This window comes from Parasteatoda tepidariorum, chromosome 3, assembly GCF_982258835.1.
Source record: "Parasteatoda tepidariorum strain Cologne lab strain chromosome 3, Ptep-v5.0, whole genome shotgun sequence".
NCBI lineage: Eukaryota > Metazoa > Arthropoda > Arachnida > Araneae > Theridiidae > Parasteatoda > Parasteatoda tepidariorum.
Window position 1 is genome coordinate 74110556 of NC_141757.1, and position 12434 is coordinate 74122989.

The following is a 12434-nucleotide window of genomic DNA, read 5'->3' on the forward strand; positions in this document are numbered from 1 at the left end:
TCTGCCTAGCTTAATAGTATGAGATTGCCGCAGCTGATGCTCTCTGGTTATTTCAGTTTCCGTTTTTAAAAGCGCTATATGTTGAGCCACCTCAGCTAGATTTGGCATGTGACATTTCTAGCGGCAATCATTGGTCGATTCGCCGTGTAAGAGAAATAGTAACGCAAACAAAACAAAGCAGACGTTGCCACCGGCGGAAAAGAAATACAGCCAAAATTTGGGAGCCACGTAAGAGAATTATATATATTAGATAATGAAGTATGATTAAGCATGAAGTATGATTAAGTAAGAAAGCATATTAATAAAGAATGTACATCAATAAATCAAACATAAATGTCCACAACTTTTTCCTCCAAAACCTATTTTCACAAAGGAAAGGATTGATAACGTATGAGGGTATTATAATAAAAAATATGAATATTCACTTCAATACCCATAATGTTTCCTCTAAAACTAACTTCTACAGAAAAATTGATAAAGTATGAAAGTATTATATGAAGATATGTAAATCAATAATTACTTCAACAACCATAACTTTTCTCTCAAACCAACTCCCACTAAAAAAATGATAAATAATGAAAGTATTATAATTTAGAAATAAGAATGACTATTCATTTGAATACTTTTAATATCCCTTTTCCCTAAAACCAATTTAAACTGAAGAAAGAATGGATGAAGTGTGTGTTATAATAAAGAATTACGAATTAATAATCTCTTCAACACCCATAACTTATAACTCCAAAACTAACTTCAACCGAAGAAAGTATTGATTTGCAAGACAGATTAAAGAAAAATCTATATACGATAATTCTGTTTTCTCAGGATTAGGTCCTCCACTCTATTTGAAATACCAAAGGAAGTACAATAAGGGAAAGTGGGCGGAAGAAGATCTACGCGTGGCGGTTAAAGAGGTAAATAAATATCCCCTGTAAGTGTCCCACTGCATCCTTTACATCAACCCTTATTCCCGAATCTTCCAAGAACTTTCAGAACTAATATTTTTCCTCACAACAAAAAGTAACAACACACGCTTTTCTCATCCATTTTGTTGTAGTGTAATTTTTGCTTTTTCAGATAAGTACAGGTAAGTTTAGCGACCAGCATGTTCTAGATTTTATTCCAAAATGTTAATAGAATATACTTAAATAATATTTTATTTTAGATTTAATTTTCTAAATGTGACAAAGAACAAAGTTTTTTTTTAAATATTAAGATGAAGTGTTTCTGCTGATTAAAATATTATTTTAGAAGTTTTATTAACATTTGTAATTGTAATCGATTCATTTTTAATTGATACATTTGTAATTGATATATTTTAGGTGTTTATAGCAAAGCAGATATTGTCTTGGGGGTTATAGAAAATACACTTAATTTCCTATATATTGAGTTGTTCGAAAGTAATTTCGTTTTTTTTCCAACTTAATTGAGATAACTTTTTTTCACAGAAAACTTCCCACTTAGGGTACATAATCATTACTCACCTCATTCAGACCTATAGACTAACACTAATCGTTTCGTTTTAGCCTTGGGCAATTTTTTTAAAGATATAAATTAAATGAGCTGATATTTATTTTCTCAGCTAGGATTTCTAACCAATAAAAACTATTCTCCTTTGCAAGCTATGTGTAGTGTTTATGAGCTGGTCGAGCGAAAAGGAATAGTAATTTAACAATCTGTTTTGCTGAACAGGAGAACGGTATAGCTGATGATGATGTTCATACCGTAGCCGCCAAAGTTGTTGAAAATGTAGTAAGATTGGCATCCGTTGCCGCCAGAGATGCTGATCGAAGAAACTCTTCACCTAAAATGGAAAAGCGTGGCAATAAAGTAAGTGCCTCTTTCAATCCTTCCACGTCTATTCATTTTCAACTTACATTAACCATTCTCAAAAAATCTAATGTATCTTACTTCTATTCTTCATTACTTTTTTTTTACTTCTTTTTTCCCTAAGTTCTTATTGTTTAAAATGTATTCTTTTAATATTATTGCAAAAACCACGTTTGTTGAAAGTTCAACAGTACCCAATTATCATTTCGTAGAGTACAATTTGCTATATTTCGTTTAGGAAAAATACTTATCATTTTTTAGATTTTGTCCTAAATTTTGAATTGCTCTTAATATATTGAAGTTTAAATGACTTAATCAATTTGCGTACAATTTTGTTACATTCATTGTTCAATCGGGGCATGCAAAATATTGATTGGAAGATTATTATTTTCCCCAAATTGTTTGGATGTTGCAGTGTTAAGTGAGGTACATGAACATGTTAGAGCGGTATAATTTGCTTCTTGGTTAATGCATGACGCTGAGTTCTAAAATCTTTCGAGCAATATTGATTAATATTAAAAGGTTCCTTATTTGAAAGGATGGAATTTGAACTTTAATCTTTATTAGCAAGAAAGTATTTGATTCAAAAAGCTTTCTTAAAATAAAAGTCTTACGTGAGAAATAAGTATGAAGAAATCAATATGTATGATTTTTTTTTAAAATCAAGTTTCAAAGTGCTGAGTATATTTTGAAATTAGGAAAATGCTTTAGTCGTACAAACACCATTTAGTTAATATGAACATTTCCTCTGACATTATTTGAAACTATTTATCCAAACTGGAATTATTACATTGCATTCAGTATTACGTTGATATATTTCTTAGAATAGAACCTTCTCTTTTTTTTCATACAACATTTATTTACTACGAACGCTTTCTTTCTTAGTATCTGCCGTCTGTCATCGTATTTTTCATACACAATTTATTTACATTGGACCTTTTTCTTTTGTAAGAATTTTTGATTCTAAACTAGAGCTACTGTACTATATTTGGCATTCCATTGTACCATTTCTAAGAAAGAAAACTTTGCCAACATTCTATAGTGCAGTTTTTTTAGTATGGTAGTCTTTCTTTAAACATCATTTAATTATTATAAACATTTTCTATTCTAAACTAGAACTACTATTTTGTATTTGGGATTCCATTGTAACGTTTCTTAATATGAAAACTTTTTCCATCATGCATAATTTATTTAACATGAAGTTTTTGCTTTTGTATTATCTGCCTAATATTTAACGACTGAAATTTTTTTTTAAAAATAATTTGGTGTTTCATTGAGGAAGGTTCTTGTCTGCAGAAATGAAACTATAGTATGTCCATTTCTGTACTTGATTTGTGCTTTATTCATGTTGTTTTTCTCTTTAATCTGGAACTATTACATTGTATTCAGTGCTCCACTATATCATTTCTTATTGTGATAACTTTTCTACTATATGAACTATTTATTTAGTAGGAAAGTTTTTTTATTCGAATCTTTTGCCTAGAACTATCAAATTCGATCTTCAATTTAATTTTTCATTCTTCTATGCACTATTTTTATATTTAAATTTTTTCTTTTTGATTATTTCGGTGTTCCCATAGAGACAGAAACAAGATATATTCTATTTGGTGTTTTGGCCGTACTGTTATTTTTTCGGTGTATAAATTGTTGACTAGATCTTGCCGATAAAGCTATGAAATCTAAATAATTATTAATTCTACTAATTGCATTTATACACAAATAAATGTTCCACACAACTCCTAAATAATATAAGCAACCGAATGAGTGTTTTTTTATAAATATTTCTTACTATAAGAGTTTTTCTCTATGCACCGTTTGTTTGCATGGAAGCTTTACTTTCAATGGCATAAAATTAAAGTTTTTCAAAAAAATTTGAATATTAATTGTTTTTTAGTATTTCAAATATTTTTGATCTTTAAAATATTTAAAATGGTACAAATGATGAGATAGATTCGAGAAATATAGTTTGCTTTTGCAAAAAAATTATAAACACATTCCATATTGTGGTTTTAACTCTATGTGAAAATAAAAATAAGTACATTTTATGCTTAAAATATCTTTCTATCTTCTACATGTGCTTTTTATCCCTCTTCATTCTCTCATATCTTGTTTTTTTCCATGAAATAACAACTAACAATTTCTTAAAGAGGCACTTATGTTTTTTTTTTCCCATTTCGAATCTTAAGAAAAAATATCTAGTTCTATTTCTTTTAAAATTAAAGTGTTTGCTTTTTAATTCCATAATTCACAGATAAAATTGGAATATTTAAGTATTATATACTATACAAATGTATTATTACTTATGCTATGTTATTACGTTTACTAAGTGCACTGAAATATTTTGGCACAAATGGTTAAAAAAATATTTAAAAAAAAACGTCTTTTGAAAATACTTTCAGAAATTTATATATTTTCAATGCTCTTAAAAAATTATAGATAAAATTTTTTAATTAATTAATTTATTGAAAGAAGCAAAAATTCAATGCTATCGAAAATGTATTAAAATGTTTTACTCAAATTTTTTTTGTTAATTTTTTTTAAGTAATTGATAAAAATTATTTAAAACATCTTCGATATCATTGAATTTATGTTTTTTTAATAAATCAATTCATTAAAAAGTTGTATAATTTAAAATAAAATTTATTCTCATTCATTCAGACTTTTGGAAATATTTATCACTGATATAGACAATTAAGCATTAACAATTACAAAAATATTTTATAATTAAAATAAAAGCAATTTTAAAGTATACAAAAACTTAAAATTTTAATTTCATTAACTCGCTTTAAAATTTTGGTTCTATTTAAACATTGGATCTTATTTAGCATTTATATTCTTTTGGATATTTAACATCTAAGCTTAAACTAAAATTATAATAGAACTAAAAATTTAACATTTCCAAGGAATTGCAGGGAATTTCACTCGAAGTAAACGGAGTTGCTTCAAGCTTTGAAGCTTCATATCATCTTTCAAAAGTTTGAGTCGAACTAACATTTTTGAAATAAATTCACGTTAAATTACCATTTATATTCTCGTATGTTTGACTAGAATGTAAAAGAAGTAGCTTTTACATTTTGTAGTTTCGAATTCAAAGGTGGTCTCCTAATGACTTGGCATTTCAGATTTCTGACATTTTCTAAATGCATGAAATGATATAAATTCTTGTAAATCTGTCACATCCGATTTTTACTGAGACTTACGTTAGTTAACAACTTAGGTGTAAAGATATAAAAGTTTTTATTTTAATGTAACGAACATAATAATTGAGTTTTATCATATTTATGATATTAATTTGTGCACTGTTTATTCTCTTTATGTGAATATCTTAAAGTGAATTCCTGTATTTGTTTGGATGGGCATGTTTCAGAGAAAGTTCCATTCTAATGAATGTTTAGTTCAAATTTTATTACAATAGATATTTTAATACATATTCAATTCTAATAGATGATTAATATTAATTCCATTAAAAAAATTTTTTTTGTCAGTTCAATTAATATATATGTTTCATAAAAAAAAAAATTCCACTCGTCTCTGCAGATGTATCAATACTTCTTCAAGAAATTACTCTATGTCAAGAATTACTCCATGTCAAGAATTACTACCATAAACTGGGGCGAGTCTACCCATTTTTTCAGTTTGTCTACTTTCAAGTGGTCAAACTTTTGTAAATATTAAAGAAAAAAGGCTTTTAATAGGTGTTTCGGAATCGCTATTTATCCCTCTTTAAAGCTGTGAAATCGATTTTAGAAAATATTGGCAGTTACGCTGTTACTGTATATTTTTATAGAACTGCTGACAAATCTCTCGTGTGGGGCGAGTCTACCCATTCTACTAAAATGAATGTTAACATTGTAAATAATCAAATTCTACTATTAAATTGTTATTTTAGTTACTATATAGGATATTTATGAAGTAAAACTCATAACTTTATTATATATTCCATTTTTTTATTCATAAAATAACACAAATTGAGTACTTGATAGATTATCACATTTTGATCACAGTTTTGTTTTTATAATCATGAACATTATAAAATAACATTTTTTTCTGATTATTGTTGATAAAAATAAATTAAAATTAATATAAATTTACAATTAAATAATTAATAAATAATAATAATTAAAGATTATTAACAAAATCGAAATTCAAACATTGTGAATCCTGAAAAATTCTTTTCCCATTCTTTTGGGAGGTAATAATAATTTATAAATAATAATTTATTTAACTTGCATTAAATAAAAAAAGTTAATTTTGTAATATAAAAATTGAAGAAATAGGTAAAATAAACATATTTCATATTCACATTTATATTTAACCTATAAATTTTCTTATTAATGATAAATTTATCAATGCAGAATTAAAATAATAAAACTCAAATTCATTTAAAATGACTTAATTTTAATATAAACAAAGTTCTAAATTATATTATTATGCTTTATTAAAACTAAATACGAATGGGTAGACTCGCCCCGCGAATTCTGGCTTTTTGTTTGCAACAGCAAAACTAATATTCTTTTTGGTTTTTTTTCATATAAAATTAATGTAATCTTAGTCTTAGATAAGTTTATCACTTAACCAAAGTGAAAATAGTAATAATAATAATATACTTACGGAACACCAACTAAAAGTTTGCTGATTTTCAATACAAATCTCTCAAAAGACGTTTGAACAGGTCGGTTAAAAAGACACCAAATAAATAAAAACGGATCAAACTACTACAGCGCCATCTTCCTTTGAGTCTGAACGTCCTCCGTCGGTAAAATTTTTTTTATTTGCAATTTAAAATAGTGAAAATTAAAAAAAACTAAAATGGGTACACTCGCCCCGGTTTACGGTACGTCAATTTATCGTGGTGAATCGAATGGGTATGAGTGCAAAATCACTCGAATCTTGAATACAATTGTTTCGAGTACAAAATAAATTAATTTTTTTCAGAAAGTGTCGATTTTTTTTTTCGGGAAAGTCGATTGGAAAACATTTTCATCTCAACACTTCCGATAAATTACTATTTCAAAAATTTTTCCGTTTCAAGAATTACTACGTAAATTTATCTTAGTAAATCGGGTGAATATGGTTGGAAATTCACTCGATTATTGAATACAACCATTTCAAGTGCAAAGTAAATAAATAAAAAAATTGGTAAGATTTTGTATGCCCTAAATTATTTATCTTATTACATTGTGCAGTAGTAATACATTCTGAATTTTAATGTTACCATGTTAGATGCCCTACCTTCTTGAAATTTTCCCATTATACAGGTAGATACCGAACCATACCCACACTTTAGTTCAACAGAATTATCAATTGCGTGAGCTCAAAATTATGAAAATTTTTTAGATACCTGTGCTCTTTAATATAATATTATATTTGAGTCGATACATTGTGCATTATTGTCCAAAGAATTATACCCAATACATTATAGTGCATACATTACATTATACATTATAAACCCAATACATAATAACCCAATATATAACAGTGATACAATGTAAATTACAATGTATGTATGCCAATGTACAGATTCTCTGGTTTCTTAGATCCTTCCAACTATACAGTCAGATGCCGTGTCATTACCACAGCAGAATTATTAACCGTGTTAGCTAAAGATAAATAAGTAAAGTTTAGATACTGATACATAATGTATTGTTGTCCGATGATAAAGGTGTACATTATACATAATTGTATAAAATATTATTCCCATTACATTATACAATTGGCCGACCGGACTGTGTAGAGGTCATCTAACTGGCCTTGCAATCGAAAGATTCTGGGTTCGAATCCCGAGCAAATCATGGATGTTCTTCCATTTTCTGTATCTGTCTTTACTGTGGGAGCAACGTTGGCCCACCTATTATGGTGCCCCTGAAAGAATGGCCAAGAAATCAACCCAGTGAATACTTGAATTGACAAAATGTTAACACAGATAGGCATTGGAAATAAAAAAGCATTATACAGTTGTGTACATTATAAAATGTATGGTATGTAAGCCAATGTGTTAAACTTTGCTTTCTTGGATCCTGGCAACTATACAGATAAATAACATGCCAAACTTTAGTTCAGCAGAATTATCACCCTTGTTAACTCAAAATAATAAGGAAAGTTTAGATACCGATGCATAACAGTGTATTTCTGTACTAAGACATTGGTGTGCATTGTACACAAGTTATATAAAGTATCATTCCAATTGCATTATATAATTGTCATTCATTATTAAATATCATGTATGTATGCCAATGCGTTAATCTCTGCCTTCTTAGAGCCTTCCAACTATACAGATAGATACCGTGCCATCACCACTTTCTAGTCCAACAGAACTATCTCCTGTGTCAGCTCAAAGCTATGAAGAAATCTTAGATGCCAGTCACATAGACATCGAGCTGGAAGAAGTGCAGGTAAGACTTTATCCTAACTAAAAATCTTTCCACGTTTTACAGGTTGAACTTATAAATAATTAGTTGAATATTAGTTTAATTTATGCGACTTTCTATACGAGGCTATTTTGTCTTTATGCTTGATACAAAAATTAACTTACCAACAATCAAAGTTGTAAGACTTCTAACGGAGGTGAACGTTTATTGTCTAATCTTAAATTTAAGATATCTTTAAATATTAACCATTAAACATGATTTGTATATATTTAAATAAATTATAACAGACTAAAACTTCGATATTTATTAAGTCGTTCTTTTCTAAAATATATTAGGCTATCGTAGCACAATACATTCAACTAGTTTTGTCTTTATGTTGGGGAAAGGGATAGAATACAATAATAAGTTGGGGAAAGTCAATGTTGACTATGTCTCTTAGAACAATATTGATAGAGGAGCTTAACTGTTATAGAGATAAAAAAGAAAATATAGAAAGTGTGAGCAAACAAATAACGTTAGGAATATGGAATACGTTGAAAAACATTCTATTAAAAAGGATAGGCTATTTTGAGAAACATAGTAAACTCTTCAGCCTGGTAAATGCTTCTTATCTAGCGCTGAAGAAAATACTTTAAATTTAGTAACTTGTTATTAGAGAAGAACCAATCTCATCAAAAACTGTTTATATTGAGATTGCGTCTGTTTTTAAAGGAGATAATTGAGTTTAGAATTTTGGCAGCGTCCCTCTTTTTAGCTCCTAGTCATAATAAAAAAAAGTAATAAACTTTTTCTTTTTTGAAACATTTTTTAATGACTTGCTAAAGTGAAATTTTAGTCATGGTTATTTTCTCGATTCTGTTGTCCTAATAAAACAGGCAGTACCTCTAATTTTCCCCATTTATGATTTTCTTAAATTTTTTTAAGACAAAGCATATGGTACTACAAGAGAGGTATTAAAAAATTTATTAAAAACTATTCAACTTTTAAAATTTTATACTATTAGAAAATTAAAACTATTAAAAAAATGTATACACATTTACGTGGTGCCGCTGTTCTATTTATAAAAATCTGCATTATTTCAAAACTAACATTAGTGGAGATTCTTTCTTAGAAGTATAATCTAACCCTCCAAACACTTTTAAACCCATATTTTAGATAAGGTATGCTTCAGATAAATACATTATTTATTTCGAAAAGGGAACTTTTTACTATTTGTCTTGCTAAAGAACTCACCCGCCAGTTTAGAGTGGTGTCGTTAACCATGGTTACGATATTATTTTATTTTATAACCGTCGTTGAACAGCCGACCCAATTTTAGGGTTTACGACTACTAATGTTCAACTCCGTAGCCTTGTAACTTTGAAACCAATCCAGAAGACAAGGGAATTCCTGGATCAAGTATTGGGAAAAATTTGCCTTCGTGGAGGACTTTTTGGTGGAATTACCCCGTATTTGCGTTAACATCAGGCTGCATGGATGTGACTTTCACTAAAATATTTCTGGTAATTCGTATTTTAAGTCCTAATAACGATATGGCCTTTTTTACTAAAATAAACTGCATGAAAAAATTAGTTAATAGCAATCGAACAACTTTTCTTAACACTTTAATTTCTAAGGTAAGCAAACTTTTTTTATAGAAACAAATTAAACTATGCCACTATTTCAAACCCATTACTGTTATCGTGTTTTACTCATTTATTCGGCAAATATTTTTGCTACATAAATTCTATTTATGATTAAATATAATAAGCTGCACTAAATGTAACTATACAATAAACTAAATTTATGTGGATAGTTTTTTTAAAGTATTACTTTTTACAACAGCATTTACTAGCATGAATTCTAAAACTAGCTCTTTATGCCGTAATTCTGACGAAAGCTATTTTACGCTTGCCATTAAAGTTAGGACATGAACTAGGTTACTTAAAAGTTATCTAGGTTTGTCTAAGATATTGTCTAACTGTTGTAAAGGTTTCCATGGTAAAATCTGCGAAACTGAGGATTTTAATTAAATCTTTAGGAACCCAAAGTGGGTTCTTTATTACTCTATGCTAACAGTAATTATGCCAAATGAAATTTAAAAGTTGATAGACAAAAGAGATGAGTATGAAGGATATTAAACTCGAAAACTAGAAAAGAAAATTATGAGTTATTGCAATAGTTATTCTTTGTGATAATGTTAAATTTAATCGAAAACAACGTTTAAAGTTACACATTTTTATTCTAAATTAAACGCCTGAAACTAAGAGTAGTGTTTTTTTATATTATGAGGTCATCGAGCATTATCCCCTGATAAATACTGTAGCTATATAGACGCAATAATTTATGATGAACATATTCATAAACAGTTCATAAATGTTAAAGTGTTTTGATGCATATCATCGTTATTATTTAACACCATACATAAAGTTGTGTTTTCCTTTAATAAGTTTTATAAAAACATATGACAGTATGATTTATTCAACCAAGGCAAATCTATTATATTGAACAAGTATTTAAAATTTGCTATTGAATATTGGAGATAAACTAATTACATAATTGATAAATAATGTTTGCTTTAATTAAATATTACGTGCCTAGCAAAAGTAAGTAATTAAATAAAAGTTTTACAGGCAGACTGATGTATGAAGTTACAATATTATGAAAACTGCATTCCTTATTTGTAAACGGAATTATTAAACCACAAATGAATTCGCTAAAATATTTATGATAACCAAACTGCTTCTTCTATGCAATGAAAAGTTCTGGTTCAAATTACGGTATAAAATACCGGGTGCTTTGAGTGCACCATCCGTAAAATCCATATTTATTGCAAAGTATTATGCAGTAATTTCTACTGTAATATTTTAAAATTTGAATTTGATTTTGCCGTTATTATTACTGTAACATTTAAAGTATATCAGGTATTTTTGTTCCAAAACATGTTCCGGTAAAAAATACCGGATCCCTGAGTGCTCGTACATTTTATCAAAATTTGATCTGTAATTTTTTACAGTGTATTTTAAAAATAATGGTAGCAAATGGTAACAAAGTAAGTAAATTGATTTTATAATAATGCATCTCATCCCAATAAAATCGGAAAACAAATGTTTGCAGAAAGTTTTGTTGGCTTCTGTTAATCTAAATAAAAAAAAGCAGTTTTTTAATACTTAAAACATTCCTACAGCTTTCAGAACAACTTCTGAAATTGAATTAGTTCTGAAAATTAACGATTGCTACAATAACAATATACTTTAAACGACCCACACTGTTATTAAATGATTGAAACAGTTTTATTGATAGGAGTTAGAGATTGTGGGGAAGAAATCAGATTGGTGCTCATTATTCCGTAAATCAGGATGGGCCTGATGCTTTTTATATTTTTTACCTCTTCAGTTAAATATTTTTAAATATTGATCCCCGATTTATTTTATACTATACCCTCTCTCTCCCACAAAATATTAAAAAAAATATCATTTGCTCAACTTTCTCAAATCTCTTAATGTTATCGTTATCAATATATATCCCCTCTTTTTTTAAACCCCCAATTTACAAACTTCTGGTCACAATAAATCACTAGCATGTACTATTTTGGTAATTACGTTAGTGCTATCAATATGATATAAATATATCTTAATGTTATCGTTATTAATATATATTTGTTCCGCTTCTTTCTTAAATAAAATCTAATTTAAAAACTTTTGAATTGTCTGGCCACAATAAATTACTAGCAAAACCTATTTAAGTAATACGTTATCGTTATCAATATGATATCAATATATCTTAATATCGTCATCAATATATATTTGCCCCCCCCCCTCTCTTTTTTTAAACAAACTTAATTTACAAATTCTGAGTTGTCTGGTCACAATAAATCACTAGCGTGTACTATTTTGGTAATCACGCTAGCGTTATCAATATGATATAAATATATCTTAATGTTATCGTTATTAATATCTATTTGTCCCCCCTCTTCTTTAAACAAAATCTAATTTGCAAACTTTTGAATTGTCTGGCCACAATAAATTACTAGCAAAACCTATTTAAGTAATTACGTTATCGTTATCAATATGATATCAATATATCTTAATATCGATTTGCCCACCCCCCCCCTCTTTTTTTAAACAAAACCTAATTTACAAATTTTGAGTTGTCTGGACGCAATAAATCACTAGCAAGTACTATTTTAGTAATTAAGTTTTGGAGAATTTGACTTTCTAAACATTACCTTGCCTATTGTATTGTAATTCCTCAACTGAA

General features: G+C 28.0%; 1 protein-coding gene across 8 annotated transcripts in view; it reads left to right on the top strand.

Moving 5' to 3' along the window:
• The window catches only part of LOC107436690 (uncharacterized), a 111250-nt gene that overhangs the window by 69851 nt on the left and 28965 nt on the right, over window positions 1-12434 (top strand). For 4 of the 8 annotated variants that reach the window (XM_071181435.2, XM_071181437.2, XM_043045194.3 and 1 more), the window contains exons 3-4: window positions 1690-1827; window positions 8085-8219. In XM_071181435.2, the coding sequence (XP_071037536.2) occupies window positions 1690-1827; window positions 8085-8219 (273 nt within the window). Of the gene's footprint in view, window positions 1-822; window positions 912-1689; window positions 1828-8084; window positions 8220-12434 lie in introns of all 8 variants that reach the window. The other 4 variants (XM_087159606.1, XM_087159607.1, XM_071181446.2 and 1 more) reach the window with 2 other exon arrangements.